The sequence below is a fragment of the Ochotona princeps genome, chromosome 1 (assembly GCF_030435755.1).
Source record: "Ochotona princeps isolate mOchPri1 chromosome 1, mOchPri1.hap1, whole genome shotgun sequence".
NCBI lineage: Eukaryota > Metazoa > Chordata > Mammalia > Lagomorpha > Ochotonidae > Ochotona > Ochotona princeps.
In genome coordinates, this window is record NC_080832.1 from 108,113,851 (window position 1) to 108,133,494 (window position 19,644).

At 40.1% G+C, this 19,644-nt stretch overlaps 1 protein-coding gene across 5 annotated transcripts in view; it reads left to right on the forward strand.

Annotated features, from left to right (window-relative positions):
* Positions 1–19,644, forward strand: part of KIF6 (kinesin family member 6) — a 372,892-nt gene that overhangs the window by 4,168 nt on the left and 349,080 nt on the right. For all 5 annotated transcript variants that reach the window (XM_058663574.1, XM_058663580.1, XM_058663599.1 and 2 more), the window contains one exon: positions 4,156–4,230. In XM_058663574.1, the coding sequence (XP_058519557.1) occupies positions 4,156–4,230 (75 nt within the window). The remainder of the gene's footprint in view (positions 1–4,155; positions 4,231–19,644) is intronic.

A 19,644-nucleotide genomic window follows, 5' to 3' on the forward strand; every position in this document is an offset into this window, starting at 1 on the left:
TAATTTCACCCATTCTTTCTTAATTTTAAAAAAATGCCTGTTAAATCATTTTAACGTATGTACAAGAGTATCTCATAAAGCTTGAAGAAAATGGAATTAAAACGTGAGCTTTTTTGGGTGTAAAAAGTCTGATAGCCTGTGCAGGTTTTTCATATGATGTGTTTTCCATAGTCTTCTTGAGGCTCCCTCATGTTTTTGGGTTACAGTAGATTGCCTATTAGCCAGCACTGACCTGTTAGGTTCTGCTAACAATGCCAGCTTTGGGTGGTCCCTACCCCTGGTAGGGCTTTTAGTCTGAATGGTCTTCTAACAGCCAGGCCTTGAACTGTGTCATTATGGCTGTTTCATTACTGTCTTTATTTTCTAGTTTGTATGAAGTTATTATTTTTTCATACTTACTTAACCTTTTCTTTCTGGAGAAATTTGGGCCAAAATTAAATCCATATTTAGTCTTCCTTCCAAACTTTTGTGATGGATTTCAAGGTCCTGTTGAAGGAATTCTAATCCTCTGGTGTTTCTCTTCAGACTTTTTTTTTTAATGTGAATTTAAAGCTTTTCTTGTCCTTACCTTTGGATAAAATTATCTCAGAGAATTTTTAAATGACTACTATCATCATTCTTTTTATTTTAAAATTCTTATCTGTTTCTTTTTCTTGTCTTGTACGGAATTCTTGATCTTCACAACTGCACCTTTTGTCTCTCCTGTGTATTCTCTCCCTCTACCCCATCTTCTTATTGCTTTTCCTTTTATAGAAAGTAGGAACAAGATGAGCTTGTCCTCGTAATTCCCAATGCCTTTGGTTGTATCCTGGAAGGTGTAGCCCTACGTGGCAAGCATGGTTTACCCCCACTGATGTAGTAAGCATGCAGTGTACCTTGACAGCTGTGGCTGTGACGGCTGGTCTTGGCCACTCTCCATAAAGCAGCAGCTGGCTGAATCATTTTAGTCAGCATGTTTCCATCTGATGGTTAAGAACAACTGGCCATGTCTCCATCTCACGACATTTCCCCAAAATATCCTCAGTCTAACGCTTTAGACTGCTTGGCCACACTACCACATCTTTCCCAAATAGCTTTTACAGAGCGTGTGTCAACTTAGGCTTATTGAAAAAGTCCCATTGGCTGACTTTGTGCCATGGGGAAAGTAAGGCAGGGAAGAGGGATAGAGGGCACAAGAGTGAGAGCTGGCCAAGGAGAAGACTGGTGACAACATTGTATAGCTCAGTCAGGGAAGACATCACAGTAATGACAGTATTTGAGCAAAGGCTTGGAGGGGGTATGACAGCTGGCCATCATGGTCCCTGAGGGATGACAGTAGAAAGAGTGAGCATGCCTGGTAAAGGGACTGGAAGGGCAAAGGGACTGGTTGGCTGGAGTAGAGTAAGCAAGAGAGTGAGAAGAAGTTGATAGTCCAAAGTAGCAGCGGAGTGGCCACCTGTGGGGCTGTTTCAGTCACTGTGAGGGTTTAGGCTTTGTCTCCCAATGCTAGATTTTTCTGAGCAGAAGGATGAAACGATCTGATTTTTTGGTCTTGGTAGTTTCACTTGGACCAGGGTAGGAAGCTGTGAGGATGTTGGGAAACAGTCTGATTCTAGATGTATTTTGGAGATCCAAGCTGACAGGGTTTGCTGATTGGTTGAATGTAGAGTGCACTACAGAAGAGAGGAGACAAGGATGGCGTAAAGACATGGACTGAGGATTTAGGACAGAGTTATCGCTTCTAGGGATGAAGAGGATTGAAGGAAAAACAGATGTGAGATGGGAAGAGAAGTGTCGCTGAGTTTGAAATGGAATTTAGGAAAAAGCCATGCAACTTCTTACATGAAAGAACTTCCTAGGAATCTAGGAGCCCAAGCTGTATCTCAAGGTGTGTAGCCAATGAGCTTCCAGCCCAAGAGTAATCACTTCATCTCTGTGGAATTCGACTTCCTCCTCTGTAAATGTCTTAATCTCCTTTACAGCTCTGATTCGATTTCGCTCTTCAGTGATCTTCAGACGTTAGCTGATCAAATTGCCTCTCCAGATGATTATGCAATTGCATTATATAAAGCAGAGCATTCGGGATGATGATATTTGGTGTTTCAGATACAATTAGTGATTTACACTCTCATTGTGGTGTTCAGATCTTCATTCCAGATTGTGTGAGGGAAAGCTAGCATGCAGGGGGAACTGGATGGCTTGTACTTACACAACCTTCTACTTTAAATAGTGGAGGTTGTCATTTTTCTCCAAGAAGTTTGATACACTTACAGATGCTCTACTAAAATTATACTGGAGTCTCATGTAAACCTTGCTCAAAGTTTCTGGCACCAGGGTAGACGTCCAGCACATGTTTGGGAAATGAATAGATGAGTTAGCAAATGAAGATGATTTAATCAATTGTGTGCTATGCACCTTGCAGGATATATTGTGCTTGTGGTTTGCTGCCATCTTTTATTCTTAGGTTCTTTAGGGTTTTTAAAAATTTATGTATAGGCAGAGTTACAGAGAAAGGTGGAGGAGGAATAGGAGAGAAGGGAGATGAGGAGAGAAGGGGAGCAAAGGGGAAATAGTGTGGAGTGACTAGTGGGAGGGAGGTCATCCATCTGCTGATCAACTTCCCCAATGGCTGCCCAAACCAGACCAAGGTCAGGGCCTTCTTTTAAACTCCTGCTGTCTCTTTTGATTACATGGCAGTACATAGAATTCCTGTTTCTTAAGTTACTGGAGTGGAAAATGGCTAATTGATTCACTCAGCTATCACAGACTTGCTAAGAGAAGCCAACCAGCCTGCTCACCATTCTCGTCAAAAGCACAGTCCAGTCTGCTCAGATGTGATCCTGGACCATGCTCCAAAGAGCAGGTCAGCAGCTGTGTGTCAGGTCAGCCTCTGTGTTGTGTGGCTGTTCACACCAGAACCTCTGATACAGCTGTAGGATGGTGAAGAGTGAATCCTGAAATATAGCTTGTCTGCTAAATGTCTTAGATGACCTCTCAATATACTTTATTATTTGCTTCTCTGAAATGGATGGGAATCTGTTGTGGTTAACATTGGATAAAGACAGTGAGTTTCATTTCATTTTCTACTCCCTGTCCAGCCCCAGACATCCTTGTAAACTCCTCCTTAGTGATTGAATACATGTCCAGTTTACTTTGTTCAGCAGGCATGTAGAACAGACATTCCTAAGTCACTCTGAAAGCTGCTTATGATGCCCTCAAGTATTTGTCTTAAAGTTTCTCAATTGATTTTAACTTGGAAAAAATAAAAAGAAGTACTGTACAGATACAAAGAAGCAATAACCATTGACATTCCAAAACCCTGCTGAGACTCACTTTTTGTTAACCTTGCGGCCCATTTGCTCCTCCCACTCACCAACCCATCTCTCTCTTGTCCTTGTGATGTTTTGATGGGGTCATACTTGCTGGCAGCAACTTACCATACTGTCAAAGGGAAGATTGTGTGTCTCCACCTCAGGTATTCCACTGGGCCTATGATTCTGTACCACACTAAGGCAGAGTGGTATTGTCACGAGAGTGAAATTGATACCCAACCACCTTCCCATGGTCCTGGCCAGTCTGATACAAATTTCTCTTGCAGGATAGATCTACTTTGATTTTTTCTTTTGGCCTCTGAGATATGATAAAATAAAATGAAATAAAATCCTGTAAAAAAGTGTTTGATGGTGGAATGTGGTTCCTGGTTAGTGAAAAAAAAAAACTTAAGTGAAAAACATTAAAAGTGAGTTTAGTGATCACATAATTCATAGATTCACTTACCTTGGGCCTGATATTAGACATTCTTTGGCCGTTTACATCCCCTTCTTGGGTTTCCATTTCATGCTGTTATCTAGATTTCAATTTGGTGCCAATTGTAGACACTGTCAGTCTTGAGAACTAAAAAACACACAGTTTACTATTGGTTCAAAGCCGCTGCAGTTTTTCAGAGAGATTTATTGTGCAGATCTTGTCAAAGCCATACTGTGTACCCAACATTTGTGTACTGGAGTACAACAGCACAGTGTGGCTGGGAGTACAGAGAAAACATTGTGTTAAATTAGGTAAGCCCAGTGATGTCAATGTGGGGTAATTTACAAAGCTGTTGGGAATATAAGATGTATTAATCTAGTAGTGTTGGAGGGCTCAGCTTTGAAATGATTGTCATTCTTCATGTTGCAGATTTCAAAGGATTTTTGATCAGGATGCAAACCAAGAGACCATCTTTGCTAGCATTGCCAAGCCAGTTGCTGAGAGGTAGGCATTTCCCGTATTTTCTTCAGCACATTGAAGGTTTCACATCTCATCTCTAGCTTCCAGATAATCCTGATAACATGCTTCAGGCCACGAGGTGTGTCATGATGATAGTGTTCATGCCTTCTGTTCATGTTGTCATTTGTTTGAGATTCAGATTCTGAGCATCTGAGCAAGCCAGAGAGGTAAGCAAGTTAGCTGTGATTACTCCCGTTTGAAAAAGATATGCAAAAAATACACAAAGACATGCAAGCTGAGGCATGCAGAGACTAAGTGACACTGCTTGGGGCTGCATGGCTAGTGGTGACAGAGTCTTAGATGCTTTTCTAACTTTTGAGTTCAGGGTAATATTCCGGTTATGTGGTTAGGTGGACAAAAGGCCACTCTTGGTGTTTGGTCCTATTCTACTTCAGCGTCCTTCAAAATTTGGACATTGGTCTCTGGGTTCCTTGGCTTCAATATATCCATAAAGTAATAGACTGTTGATTACTGAAACCAAAGCCATTTGGGAATGCAAGCACATCAGAATGCTGGTTTATTGGCACATTAATACTGACAAAGTCTCCTTGGGGCTAAACACCTTAGCTAAGTTGGTAAGCACCCTGTGCTGTTGGAGCGAATCTGCATGAGAAATTACTTCTTCATAAGGTCACTTCCTGATTCTAAAATCATTTGGATTATCTTAATGGCCCAGTAATCCCAAGAAAAACCCATCCATGTAATTAAAATGAAAAACACTTGCCAAATGGACCAAATTTTCAAGTCTTATTCAGCATACCTTTTCTGATGGGTGCTGCTAGAAGCCCATTGCCATACTTTGTCTCTCAGATGCCTGTTTTATAGATCTTCCTCAACTCCAGCCCTTCTCTCTCTTTTTAAAAAAATCTATTTTGTTTTTGTTGGAAAGTCAGATGTACAGAAAGGAGGAGAGACAGAGAAGATCTTTCATCCTCTGTTTCACTCCCCAACTGACTGCTAGGCCTGGTGCTGCACTGATCCAAAGCCAGGAACCAGGAGCATCTTCTGGGTCTCCCACACAGGTGCAGAGTCCCAAGGCTTTAGACTGTCCTCAGCTGCTTTCCCAGATCACAAGCAGGGAGCTGAATGGGAAGCAGGACAGCCAGGGTTAGAATTGGTACCCATATGGGATCGTGGCATGTTCAAGGTGAGGACATTAGTCAGTAGACTACCATGCCGGGCCCAAGCCCTTCTCTTTTTAACACAGTCTTCTTTCATTAGGTCAAATGCTGTGGAACATGCTCAGCCTCTTTGAGTTGTAAAATTACAGTCCGGGAGCACCTGTTTAGACTTCATTCTGGTCTCCCAGATTGAATGCCAAACAGTTCTCAAAATATCTTCTCTTCGACAATCATTTGAATTATGTCATTTTCCAGATAACTAGTGTTCATGCGTTTTTTTTTTTAAAGATTTATTTAGTTTTATTACAAAGTCAGATATACAGAGAGGAGAGACAGCGAGGAAGATCTTCCGTTCGATGATTCACTCCCCAAATGCGTTTTTACTTTAGAAACTTCCTGAAATGTTGCAGGACAGGGACCTTGGCTTCTGTTCCATGGGGCTGGATTTTTTCTCCGATTGTTGAATATCTACCCTATCTCCACCTCACTTGCTTCTACAGTTACTGCCCCTCTTCCTCAGCTTTCCTTGATAGAAAAGTTGGTCAAAGTGATTGTGTTCACAATTTCATTTTTTCTCTTGGATGCTGCTTTTATCAGATTTTAGTTCCCGCCACTCAATTGCGTTTGTTTTGATCCAAGGCAGCGTTGGCTCCTATTTGCTAAATAATTAGTCCCCAGGTCATTTGTTATGGTTGATTTTCCATCCTCCTTGAACAACTTTGTTTCCTTGACATCTAAGATATTACGTTCTTCAGATTCCCCACTTACTTCTCTAGCCACTCCTCAGCTGATTTACTTGACTTGTGTTCTGTGCAGTGACCACTTGCCCATGCTGTTCTCTGCCTTCAGAAGGCTATGTGGCTGCTTCCTGAGCAATCACATTTTGGCTCGTGGTTGCCATTTTCTCAGCAAGGCCATCCTTGACTGTCCTGTTGTTGAAAACTACACACCCATGACCCTTTCCTTTTCTCTCTTCTTTGTCACTATCTGAATATTAGGTAGTGTGATTATCTACTAAGGGTTTTTTTTTTCTTTTCTTGATCTTGCTTTGTTTGCTGATTTGTCAGAGGCCCAATTAATTAATGGCAAGATTGCAGAAATGACAAACAAAATCATTCTTATCCAAGGCAGCTCAGGTGGGTCTGATTTGTCGTCAGTCAGCTATATCCTTTTAATTACATTTCTTCTTGTTCACCACCACCCCCCCCCCCGTTTTTTTTCCTCTAAAACTTTTTTGCTATTTTTTTCTGGTAGCCCTATCTGGTTTACCTTTCTTCATCTCTTCTTTCTTTCAGAGTTTGTTTTTATTTATTTGAAAGGCATAGTGGTAGAGCGAACATGAGCAAGGGAGATATGTCAACCATGATTTGTACTCCATAGACAGTGCTAGACTGGCTGAAGCCAGGAACTGGGAACTCCCTCTGGATCTTCCATGAGGGGGACAGTAAGCCAGAGACATGCTTCATCACCTGCTGCCTCCCAGGGAGGCTGGGTCAGAAACAGGAGCCGACTTTGAACCTAGGTGCTCCAATACGGAATGCCTGCATCCCAAGCAGTGGCTTAGCCTCCTGTACCACTATGTCCATCCTCTTCATCTCTTAATTCAATTGCCTTGTGACATTTTGTTTTTAAGTATGGGCCTGGAGGGACCTGTGTCGTGGCACTGCAAGCTGATCATCTGCTGTGTGGTTCTGGCATCCCAGACCGATGCCAGAACAGTGGAACATCCCCGGCTGTTCCAATTCTGCTGCAGCTACCTGCTTATGCACTGGAAAAACAGCGGAGGATGGCCCAAGTCCTTGGGACACTTTACCCGCATGGGAGACCCAGAAAAAGCTCCTGGCTCCCAGTTTCAGCTCAGCTTAGCTTAGCTGTGGTCGTTGCTGCCATTTGGGGCGTGAACAAAGAAGGACCATCTCTCTCTACAAAATCTACATTTCAAATAATAATCTCTTAAAAATAAAGTGTGGGTCTTGTAAGTAAAACATAGCTGTCATTCACCTTTTAATATATGTGCTGCCGAAGCGAACACAGTCACTTGCCGTTTTACCAAGCCCAAAGTGCCTGACCTTTAATTATCTACTTTAACTGGTTTATATTTATTGTTATTACCATAACAATATTTGCATCCATTATTTCTGTTTTGCTTTTTTCACCTACTGTAGTACCTGTTTTTTTTCTGTCTTGCTTATTATTGGTCTGTGGCTTTCATTTGCATTGTTACTGCTTGCAGTTTCCTTTCTCAGTGTTATGTTTCAATGCTTGCAGTTTAAGTTGAGATATTTAAACTTGTGTTTTTCCCAATAGCTACAGTTTCTTTCTCTTGCTCACTAACTCTGCCTCTTTCTTGCTCCCTTATCTCTCTCCCTCTGCTTGTCTCTCTTCTCCCTCTTAAGCACCTTAACAAATTTCTGCTTTGCCTGTCCTGTGCTCCCACCTCCTGCGGTGTAGAGATTGAATGAGCATTTGTCCTGGATTGGCGTTAATCATTTTTGTTAAGAACACTTATTTATATTTACGTCTCAGCTATGCCTGTCTCTTTGCCCACTGTTGTTTCTTGTACACATTTGTGTTTATTGATGTGTTTAGTAATAATCATCGTTTAATGGTTTTTACAGATAGATTAGGACTGAAGAACTTTCAGAAGCCTTTGCTTTCTTGCATAGTTAAATTATAGTTTAAGTATAGAATTCTAGAACTTCTTTTCTCTCTTATCTCTGAGGAGAAAATGCCGCTCTATTATCATCTTTTGGTATGCAATGTTTTTGAATATGTCAATTTTTTTCCTTTCTAGAAACACTTGTTTTTGGTTTTTATGTGTCTTTGCTTTTTTTTTCTTTTTGTAAAATTTTGTATTTGTGAGTCTAGGTTTGGATTTTTTAAATATATATTCTCTATCTTGTTACGCCATTTCTAGCTGAAAATCCTGATGTTCACATCCAAAAATTACCACATTGAAAACTTCTTAATTTATTTACATCGAATGTATCTCTGTTTTCCTCCTGGAACTCCCAGTTCTAGAACTAACACGTCTATCCTTCAGATACTTTAACTGTCCATTCCTGGTTCCCATATCTTTGTCCTTTGCCTATGAATTTTGGAAGAACTTTTCAGCCTAGTACATTCTGCCCTATTGCCGACTTCTAACTTCTTTATTTTTACCATCTCATTTTTCATTTCAAACATTTCTTGTTTATGGATGTGATTTCTTCCCTTTCTTTCTAGAAATACTTATTATGTTCTTTAGAAACATTGCATTTGCTTCTTCTCCCCTTGTTCTTGAAACACACATTCTACTGTTGAGTTTGATGCCTTTTCTAACCGGTGCAGAGTTTTTCGAACTATTTGGTGATTGTTAGCAATGGACTCAGCTCACTCATTTGGGAGTGCTGTTGTCTGAGGGTGCTGTTGCATTAACCTTGGTGTACCCACTGTAGGGATTGTATGAAGATAATGCAGGCATGTGCTGTGGGCTCCGGTGCCCTGAGCTTCTCTGTTGGGTACCACGCACTCTTTCTTCTGGTTGTTAGTGCTCTGGTTCCTGCCACTAATCCAAGTTCCTACTCTGTAGAAATGTGTGCTGTGACAGTTTAGATAGACAGATGGGACAGCTTCACATTTTCCTGCAACTCTGAAAGAGAGAGTTATTAAGTAAATTAACTTGGTAAAATTGAGAGCCTTGGGGAAAGAATTACTTTTGTCATTGACTTTAAATATGTCATATACAGTGTGTTCACATTTTATGCAAACTTGAATGGGGCCTCTTTGAAATGGTCAAATGTTAAATATTAAAATCTCACTTATATACATTTGAAGTAATATTTATCCTCATAAATTGGAAGTCAGTTTAAGACTGACATAAGTGACATAATGGAAACTGTACCACTTTAGATTTTTTTTTTAAAGATTTATTTTATTTTCATTACAAAGTCAGATATACTGAGAGGAGGAGAGATAGAGAGGAAGTGGAGCTGCCGGGATTAGAACCAGCGGCCATATGGGATCAAGGCAAGGACCTTAGCCACTAGGCCACGCCGCCGAGCCCACCACTTTAGATTTTAAACATAAATGCCTGTGCCTGCTATTCCTAGGAAACATTAGACTTTAGAACTTTTTTCTCAACATAAAATCCAGCCGTTCTAAACAGGCCATTTAAAGTCACCCTTTTGGGTTAACACATGACAGCACCATGTTGGTTATATGCAATTATAGCTAAATAATATTAAACAAATTCATATTCTGCAATTCAGCAGTCCTACTGATTCATACTTATGTTTACCAAACTAGTCCAAATCATTGATATTATGTGTATATTATATGGCTGCAGGAATGGAGGGAAGTGGTAAAGCTTTAGATCGTTTGAATCCTGGGAAATCAAGTAAAAGAATCTTTGTATTTTATCCATGAATCAGTTTGGCGGACAAGTAGGCTTACTTCCGTATCTTAGTTGCCTTGAGTTGAGCTGCTGTAAATGTGGGGTTATAGATAACTCCTACATATGTTCATTTCATTTCCTCTGGCTTAGTTCCCAGGAGAGGAAAGGCTGGGTCATATGGCAGATGTATTGGCAGATTTCTGAGGTCAGTGCCTAATGGTTGTGCTAGCTTACATTCCCATCAGCAATGTATTAGGGTACCTTTTCCCCCAAATCTTTGCCAGAATTTGTTAATTTTTTTTTATTTTTGAATGATAGCTATTCTAATTTGGATGATATTATGGTTTTTATATGCATTTCTCTGATGCTAATGATCCTGACCATCTATTCATGTGTCTGTTGGTCATTTGTATTTCATATTTAAAAAAAAAAAGTCTCTTTGTGTCCTTAGCCCTTTTCTTAACTGGGTTATTTATTTTGTTGATATTGAGTTTCTGGAGCTCTTTATACTTTCTGCATATTAATCCTTTATCATTTGCATAATTTTTGAAGATTTTCTCCCATTCTTTCAGTTGCTTCTTCACTTTGTGTTTTCTTTGTGGTGCAGAAGCCTCTTGGTTTGATGTAATTGCACTTGTCAATTTTTGCCTTTATTGCCTGTGCTTCTGTGGTCTTATCTAAAAAGACTTTGCCGATGCCAGCGTCTAGCCATGTTTCTCCTACATTCTCCTCTAGTCATTTGATGATTGCAGGTCTTAGATTTAGATCTCTGCTATGGTATGAGTTACCTTTTGTGAAGGGCATAAGGTGTAAATCTTGCCTCATACTTCTGTGCGTGATAAAGAAATTGTGATATATACACAATTGAATACTACTCAACTGTAAAAAAAGGAATGAAATTCTCACTTTTGCAATAAAATGGATGCAACTGGAGACCATCATACCTAGTGAAAGAAGCCAGTTCCCAAAAGGTCAGTATTATATATTTCCCCTGATTTGTATTAATAAATATATGGAGTAAAAAAAAAAACAATGTGTATGAGTGAAGTTGACATTTAGAGATATGATTATTTATCAACTTTGTCTATAGTTATGAGGACATTGGTTTTACTCTTACTGTTTGCCAAATTCCTTATTCAGTGGAGGCTTAAGCTTGTGACTGTAAAGCAAATTGGAAAGATTTCATTTTAAAAAATAAAAGAAAAATAAGAGAAGGAGATAGCACAGGAAATATTATTATGATTTAAAAATTATATATGAAATTTGTTCCATTTATATACATTTAAAAAATAGCCAAACCAAATTTTAAAAAGCTTTGTGCTTATTTATTATTTTGTACATCTCCAATAGGAAACAGTTCATCATATTCTTCTTTTGATCTCTGGATTTTCTGAAATTTATTTGATGTCTTTTTTAACATGTACAAATTTCTTTCATTCATGTAAATTGTTCTCACTGATTTTTTTTGGAAGGATGTTTAAAAACTAGTTCTTTATTTTTATTGGAAAGTCAGATGTACCGAGAGCAAGAGAGACAGAGAGGAAGATCTTCTATCCACTGCTTCACTCCCCAAATGGCCGCAATGGCTGGAGCTGAGCCGAGCCGAGCCAGGAGACAGGAGCTTCTTTCAGATCTCCCATGCAGGTGCAGGGTCTCAAGGCTTTGGACTGTTCTCTACTGCTTTCCCAGGGAGCTTATTGGATGCGGGGCAGTCAGGACACAAACTGGCACCCATATGGGATCCTGATGCTTGCAAGGAGAAGACCTTGGCCACTAGGCTACCTTACTGGGCTCCGGATGGATTTTTAATAAAGACAAAATTAGTATATCCACTGTGTGTGGTATTGTAGTATATAAAAATGTTTGTTGGGCCTGGCTGCAGCTAGAGGATTAGCATGTTGTGCTATCTCACCAACCTCGAGTAAATTGATTTCTTGAATATGTGGTGGTCTAGAATAGGATTCCTGAAGCCACAAGCTAAGATCATAAATTATCCATAAATGTCCATTTCACTTAATAGTTTAGGGAAGAACTGGAAAACTTTGAAGTCTTAACTTTTATGAGATTGTATTGCACTCATTCACAGATCTGTAAAATTCCAGTTTGCCAGTGGAACCAATTTTACATAAATCTTGGGAATGTTTGAAATTGACACATTTTTTTGCAGTGAATGGTTTTGGGAAAATTTTTAAATTTGATATTTTGCTGGAATCCAGTGTTTTGACCAAAATGAAAGATGCATGTTGCCAGAGGACTAGTTCTGCCACGGCGTAGCTGAGACTGGACGGCTGAAGAAGTCTGGCCATGTTGCTTTGTGAAGAGTTGTTCATCACCTTGTGTCAGTCACTTTTTCAGCCTTAATTACCAGTCATAAGCAATATCAAATCTGACTTTTAATATGTATTAAAGAAAAAGGTTGGTTGTAGTGTTAAACTGCTGCCTAGGGCACCGGGATTCCATATGGGTGTCATTTCAAGTTCCAGCTGCTTTACTTCTGATGCAGCTGCCTGATAATGTGCCTGGGAAAGCAACAAATGATAGCTTAAGTCTTTGGGCCTCTGCATCCATGTTAGAGTCTTGGACAAAGCTTCAGAGAGAGAGAAACTCCCATTTCCTGGTTTACTTCCCAAATGCCTGTGAAAGCTGGAGCTGGACCAGGCCAAAGCCAGGAATCTGGAACTCCAGCTGGGTCTCCCACAGGAGTCAGGGATCTAAACATCTGAGCCACCATCTACTGCCTCTCAGAGTGCATGCTAGCAGGAACTGGAATTAACAGAGCTGGGATTCAAACCCAGGCATTCCAATATGGGATTATGGGATGCAGGCATCCTAAGTAATGGCTTAAACTGCCTGACCAAATGCAAGCCCCCTCAAAGAGTTTTTTTTAAATCCAATTAGTCAGTTATTCACCTGTGATTTGGCATAATCGAATTCTGCCTTCAGCTTCATAACTTAACTCACAATGTGACTCTGGGAAAGGTGTGTTACTTCTGAATTAGTTTCAAAGGCAAATGCTAATAATACCAAGTTTGCAATGTTGCTGTGAGGGTAAAAAGAAGCAATGTGTATGAATGTGTTTTGTGAACTCAGATGCCCTCATCAATTTAAGGAATAACAAATAGGAAATGGTTATTCATTTTTTCCACTTTAAAAATAATGACAAGTGACTTCAGGTTCCCAACCAAGATGTTGTATTTCTCTCACTGGGCTTTCTATAAAAAGAAGCATGAGACTTTGAAATGTGAGAGGCAGGTTAAGCAGCTAGTGGCCTTGGACCTGAGGAATGGCTTCCTGGGTATTGCCTAGGGGCTTTTTTTTTTCATTCTAGACTGGATGTTGCAGAAATTTATAACCCAGAAACACACACCAGAGTCAGGGAATCAGCAGCCTAGCAAGACATTGAACCTACCCCCATGGCAGATATACCAGAGAAAGCCATGGCTCCATCCTAGTCTGTTTTAAAAGGTCTGGTCGCAACAAGACACTCCAATCCCTTCATCACGGTACTTTTAGAGAAGGAGCAGGTAGACTTTCTTCCTAACTTGGAGGTGATGACCCCTCTTTCTTCTGCATCTAGTTGTTGGTGAAAGTCACATGGAAAATCTGGGGTTCACCCCTGTGCAGTACTAACAGGAGCTCCCCAACTGTCATGTGGTGCCAGTGAGTAGGAGCAAGGTACTTCTCCCTTTCTTGGAGTGGAAGTGTCAGTGGGAGCCTAGAAGGGGGTCAGGGGGGTCTTACATCTCAGCTGCCTTCAGTAGGAATGGGGCTGCTCCACAGACACTGAGAGTTGCAGTAAGAGAGCAATAACAACCGATCCAACATCCAGGTTATCAGAAGCCCGAAAGAGACGAGAGCAAGGATAAGATTGAAAACTGTACAAAGCAGTAATGGCAGGACAATCCCCAAACTGGCCAAAAATATGCATGCAGAGTTTGCAATAAGTTGAACAAATACTGATCAGAAGAATTTACCTCAAGACAATTCAGTCCAAGTTTAGCATGTTGAAGATAGGAGCTGATGTTGAGGCATAATGAGCTAAGCTGCTGATTGTGATCCTGGCATCCCCCAGTCCTGGCCCTCCACTCTGATCCAGGTCCCTGCTAGTGCACCTAGGAATTCAGCAAAAGATGGCCCAAGTTCTTGGGTCCCTGCCAACCATGTGGGACACTAGGATGGTTTTTGTCTCCTGGCTTCAGCTGGCACAGCCGCTGGCATCACAGCTGTTTGAGAAGTGAACCAGTAGATGCAAGATCTGTTTCCTCTCTCGTTGTAACTTTACATTTCAAATAAGTAACTAAAAGAAATCTTGAAAAAAGAAAGAAAACTGAAGATAAAACCTGAAAGCATTGAGAGAAAAGCTACTTAATATAGGGAAAGGATTTTTTGAATTGTAGTGGATTTCTCATCAGAAACCAGAGTCTAGAAAAAACGGAATAGTTTTAGTGCTGAAAGGAAAGACGATGTGCCAAGGATCCTGTATCCAAGTATATTTACTCTTCAGGAACTAAGGAAAAATTAAATGTATTTTTCAAATTAAAGAATGTTAGTCAGATGGAGAAAATTAGTTACCAGCATATCAAGGATCAGAGAAGTTCTTCAAAAGGAGAGAGACTGGGGCCAACATTGTGGTATGGTAGGTAAGCATCCCACTGTTGCATGCACATCTCTTATGGTCACCGGTTCTAGACCCAGATGCTCTATTTCCAATGCAGCTCCCTGCTTATGTCCTAGGAAAGCAGCAGGGGATGACTCAAGTCCGTGGGCCCCTGCACCTATGTGGGAGACCTGGAAGACACTCGTGGTACCTGACTTCAGATCAGCTCAGCAGTGGCCTTTTGGGCATTTGGGGAGTGGACTACCAGATGGGAAGATTCCAATCTCTGGCTTTGCTTCTTTTTATAACTCTGCTTTCAAAAAAAAAAAAAAAAAAAAAAAAAAAAACCAAAATATATTAGCTTCTCTTAAGTTTTCTGCATTATTTGACAATTGAAGTAAAAATTATAATATTTGCTGCTGACAGTTCCATTGTAGTTGAGAGAGTAAAGAAACTTCAAGGGAAGTAAGATTTCTATACTTCATTCGACTGGTAAAAGGTTAGCACTGTAGGTCTTTGTAACGGTGGAATGGTTCTGTAATTTGATCAAAGAGGTAGCTGCTCAAATTTACATGTGATAAAACAGTATTGTACCAATGTCAGTTTCCTGGTTCTAATGATGTACAATTTTTATTCAAGATGTGTATCCATGAGAGGAAAGAGCAGACAGAACCACTCTGTATTCTGTTTGCAATGATTTATAATTGCATAAAATAAAACATTAAGAAATATTCCCAGATCTGAAAATTTTAATAGCATTTGTTCTGTGATGTTCTTCTGTGCATTAAATTAGGTGATCTAAATTGTTAGACTAAAATTTCTCCCTCAGGGGACTCCATTAAACTAATCCCATTTGCCATTACCTAAAAAATGCCAACAGGCAAACATTTTTCTCTGTGCTGGCTTTTGAGAAGAAAACATTGGTCACCACTGAATTATATAAAAGCCCAGTGGCTGCAGTAGGTTTGTTTAGCTTCTAAGTACCGTTGTACTTCACCGGATGTGTTGTGTATAAACATGGACCTGTACTTGTTCATTCCCTACTACATGGAGTTTCCTGACCTCGTTATACACTGATTTTACTAGTGTCATTGATATGGAAACTTTTCAGTGTGACATTTCAACATGCAGTTTCTACTGAGACCATGGCATTGTGATTTGAAGCAAGAATACCAATAAATCAGCTTAAGACCAGTAAATTGCACTGCACAAGCTGATTGCTGACCTTGAAATGCCCTGCCAATACTGTAATGAAGATGGGAACAACATTGCCACTCCACCTGCCACTAGAGATTTTGGAGGGACCAACAGCATCTCATCTGACAAATGTGACTTGTACTACAGTGCACATTTCAAACATAGATCTTATTATAGATAAGTGAGTATTAGTGTGGATGCTATTAAGAATGATCAAGAATGAGTATGATATCATCATTTTTGAAATGGTAATTACAAGTTAAAGCTATTTATAACTCATTCAATAAAATAACCTCAAGGAAAAAGAAGCCCTGAGAATTCTATAAAGGTGTTTGATAGTGGGCACTGTGAGTTCCCTGACAAAGCATATTTGTATGATGAAAATTATTGGGTTGGTAGCAAAATACAAAGTTTGCTTGAATTAAAATGTCAAGACCAAATGGTGAACCAGAGATGCACTTATATAAGCCATATGATTTTGGTTTTTTCCCTTTTTTGTAATATTTATTTATCTGAAAGGCAGAGTGGATGACAGGAGCTCAAACACTTGGGACTTGTTGCATGGCTTTTCTTAAGCCATTAATGGGGAGCTACATTGGGAATGGAGTAGTTGGGACACAAACCAGCACCCGTACACTTCGGGCCCTCCATGTGACTTCTTAAACGGAGGATTCAAGGATCCTCCATAAAGTTTGTAGGTGCCTTGTGGTTAAGACAGCACATTCTGGTGCCTGGGTATAGCACCAGCTCCTAACCCTGGCTTCCTGTCAATGAAGACAGTGGTATTGAGTCAGTTGTGGGACATATCCTCAACTCTACACTCAAAGTTGAAGTCGGATTCAAGAAGTGCAGTGAAACCAAGTCTTTTTTTAATTATTTATTATTTTTAATTCATTAATTACATTGTATTATGTGACACAGTTTCATAGGTACTTGGATTCTCCCCACCCCTCCCCAAACCCTCCCACCATGGTGGATTCCTCCACCTTGTTGCATAACCACAGCTCAAGTTCAGTTGAGATTCCCCCATTGCAAGCATATACCAAACATGGAGTCCATCATCTTATTGTCCAGTTGAGTTCAACGGCTTCTTAGGTATACCCTCTCTGGTCTGAAGACAGAGCCAGCAGAGTATCATCCCGATCAATTAAAAGCTCCAACATACCATCAGCACGAATTTACATCATTATGGAATTAATTGACATAGTAATGAGTAACCAATATGTTAAAAGTAAATGCGAGTTCTTAACCACCTTCTGTGACCACCCCATTGACATTTCAATTTTAGTTTATACACAACATATAACATACATAACATAACATGTTATACATAACATCTTATCATCTTAAATTAAAGCAAACATGTGGTATTTAACTTTTTGTGATTGGCTCATTTCCCTTAGCATTATGGTTTCCAGTTTGGCCCATTTGGCCACAAAGAACTGCATTTTGTTTTTTTTTAATAGCTGAGTAGTATTCCATGGAGTAGATGAACCATAGCTTTCTTATCCAATCCTCTGTTGATGGGCATTTTGGCTGCTTCCATGTTTTTGCAATTACTGATTGTGCTGCTATGAACATAGGGGTGCATGTTGGTTTCTCATAAAACAAGTGTTCTGGATATATTCCTAGGAGTGCTATTGCTGGATCATACGGTATGTTGAATTTGAGTTGTTTGAATGTTCTCCATACTGATTTCCATAGAGGCTGTACCAGCCTGTAGCCCCACCAGCAGTGGAGTAGGGTTCCCTTTTCCCCGCAACCTCGCCAACAAGTGTTGTGGGTGCTTTTATTCATGTGGGCCAGTCTTACTGGCATTAGGTGGTACCTCATTGATGTTTTAATTTGGATTTCCCTTAGAAACCAAGTCTTAACAGTGCTTGTGTTGCACAGTGTATGTCTGATGATCAGGCACGCCTGGAACAATTACAACAAGCAATGTATGTATATCCTAGGAGGCAGGCCCCCACACCAGCTGCCCATTGCTTGAGTGCTATGGGTTGTGCAGTCTTCCTGGAAGTCACCTAACTTACAAAGTTACCTTCCTTCTATGTATTTTAATTTTCTCTTTTGAGTTGGCTATTCCATAACATCCTATTTGTCTAGTGAGTTTTGCTACATGTGCAAGTCAGCTAAGAGCAATTTTTCCATTCTGTGTTGCAAATGGACCACCAGACATTTTTTTTTTCATCAAGTAACTTGATCCCTGCCACCCATGTAGGAGATTGAATTTCTGGCTCCTGGCTGCTGGCTATGGTCTTAGTCCAGCCACAGCTAACACGGAAGATGGAAGCCTTTTCTATGTCTGTAACTCTCAAATAAATTGATTTTAAAAAAAACTTTATAGAAAAATAGAATTAAAAGATAAATCTATGCAGGATTTAATAATAAACAGTTTTTTTCTGTGAAATTTTTGAAGTTCACACAGATCTTAATTTACCCAGAAACAGATTGTGGGAGTAGGATTCCAGTGAAGGTGGTTTACATGGAAGGTAAGCCTAGGAAGCACCACGAGCAGGGTGAGGAAGTGAGAAAGAGAAGGAAGGAATGGGAGAGAGCAGATTACTGCCCTGAGCGTGAGCAAGCAGATGAGAATCTGTCCCACTGGTACTCACTGAGTTGTCCCATCCACGAGGCAAGGATGCTGGGGTACGGAACCACCTCTGTCCATCACCTGTTGAGGACATGCAGAGCATCAATAGTGTGGTTCTTCCATCCTCTCCTGTGTATGAATTGAACAGGTATCTGTAGTCAGGGAAGAGTGCGTGAGTAGGGAACCATAAAAGCTCACGGTGGGATGCCATCCTTGTGAAAGGGAATTGGGAGACCTGAATAGAAGGAAGGGTGCCTAACCAGCTTCTGCTACCATACACTCAGCTTTGTAGCTTTGCAAGTTCTGGGCTTTTCTCCCCAGCAATTACCCTGACAGTGAAGCAGACTAAACAAACAAGATCCAAAAGAAAACAAAAAGTCATGCTGTTTGTCTGAGAGTCCTTCAGAAAGTCTGTGGAAAGTGCAGTTAGAAGATGAGTGCATTTTGGGGCAAAATTTTGAGATTCAATCATAGCTTTTTCATAACACTTATTTCCACAAAATCTTTTTAAGAAGCCTATGTCACTTGGATCTGAACATTTTATACCCAAGTATATTATCTTCTCATTTTCACTTTTCATTAACTTCTTGAAGTATCCTCATAGCTACATGTGTATGTGAGACTGCACCCTCAAAACATTACAGTACAGTACCAGAGAAGAGAAGGAAAATTAATCTGCATACTGAGAATGGATGACAGCTCTCATTTATTCTCAGCACTCTGATATTCACATATTTAAATGTCATTTTCTGTGGCTATCTCAGGTGCATTAGCAGGAAGTTGATTGGGAGGATGAGTAGCCAGCATGGGACTAATACTCTGACATGGGATGCCAGCATCACAGGCAGAATCTTAATGTGCTGTGCCACAATGCTGGCCTCTGCCCATTAATTCTAAAGGATAGTAGGAAACTCCCTTTATTTGTAAACAATATAAAACTATGCAATTTGTATCGCTGTTTTTCCAACACACCACACTTTTTTTTTTTTTTTTTTTTTTTTTTTTGCAGTACCTCTTCTTATAGGTGTACTCCTGACAGGAAGTAAGACAGGAGCAACCTCTACCTCTTGGGTCTCTGCCTAAGTGTCTCTTGGTCAGACTTTTCTGAGCCACCCTATGTATAACAGCCCTCATCCCAGACTCCTCACTTACTCCATTCTACTTTTCTTTACAGTGTGCCTCACAGACAGACACACCATACACAGGGTTTACTTGCTTAAAAATTAGTATCCGTCTTTACCCACCCAAATGTAAACTTTGGGAAGGCATGAACTCTCTTTGTTCCTTGCTGTATACCAGCTTCTGGAACAGTGTCAAGTTGTGTGTATATATATGTGTGTATACACATATATGTCGATGTGTCTGTATATATGTGTGTTTGTCTATATGTGTGTGTAAATATGTATCAAATGCTAAGTGAGTACTTGTTGAAAGAGAGAATTAGCAAGTGGAGGATTAACCTAAGGTTCTATTATCCTTCCCTTCCTTGCAAAAAGGATTGTAATGGGTTTCATTT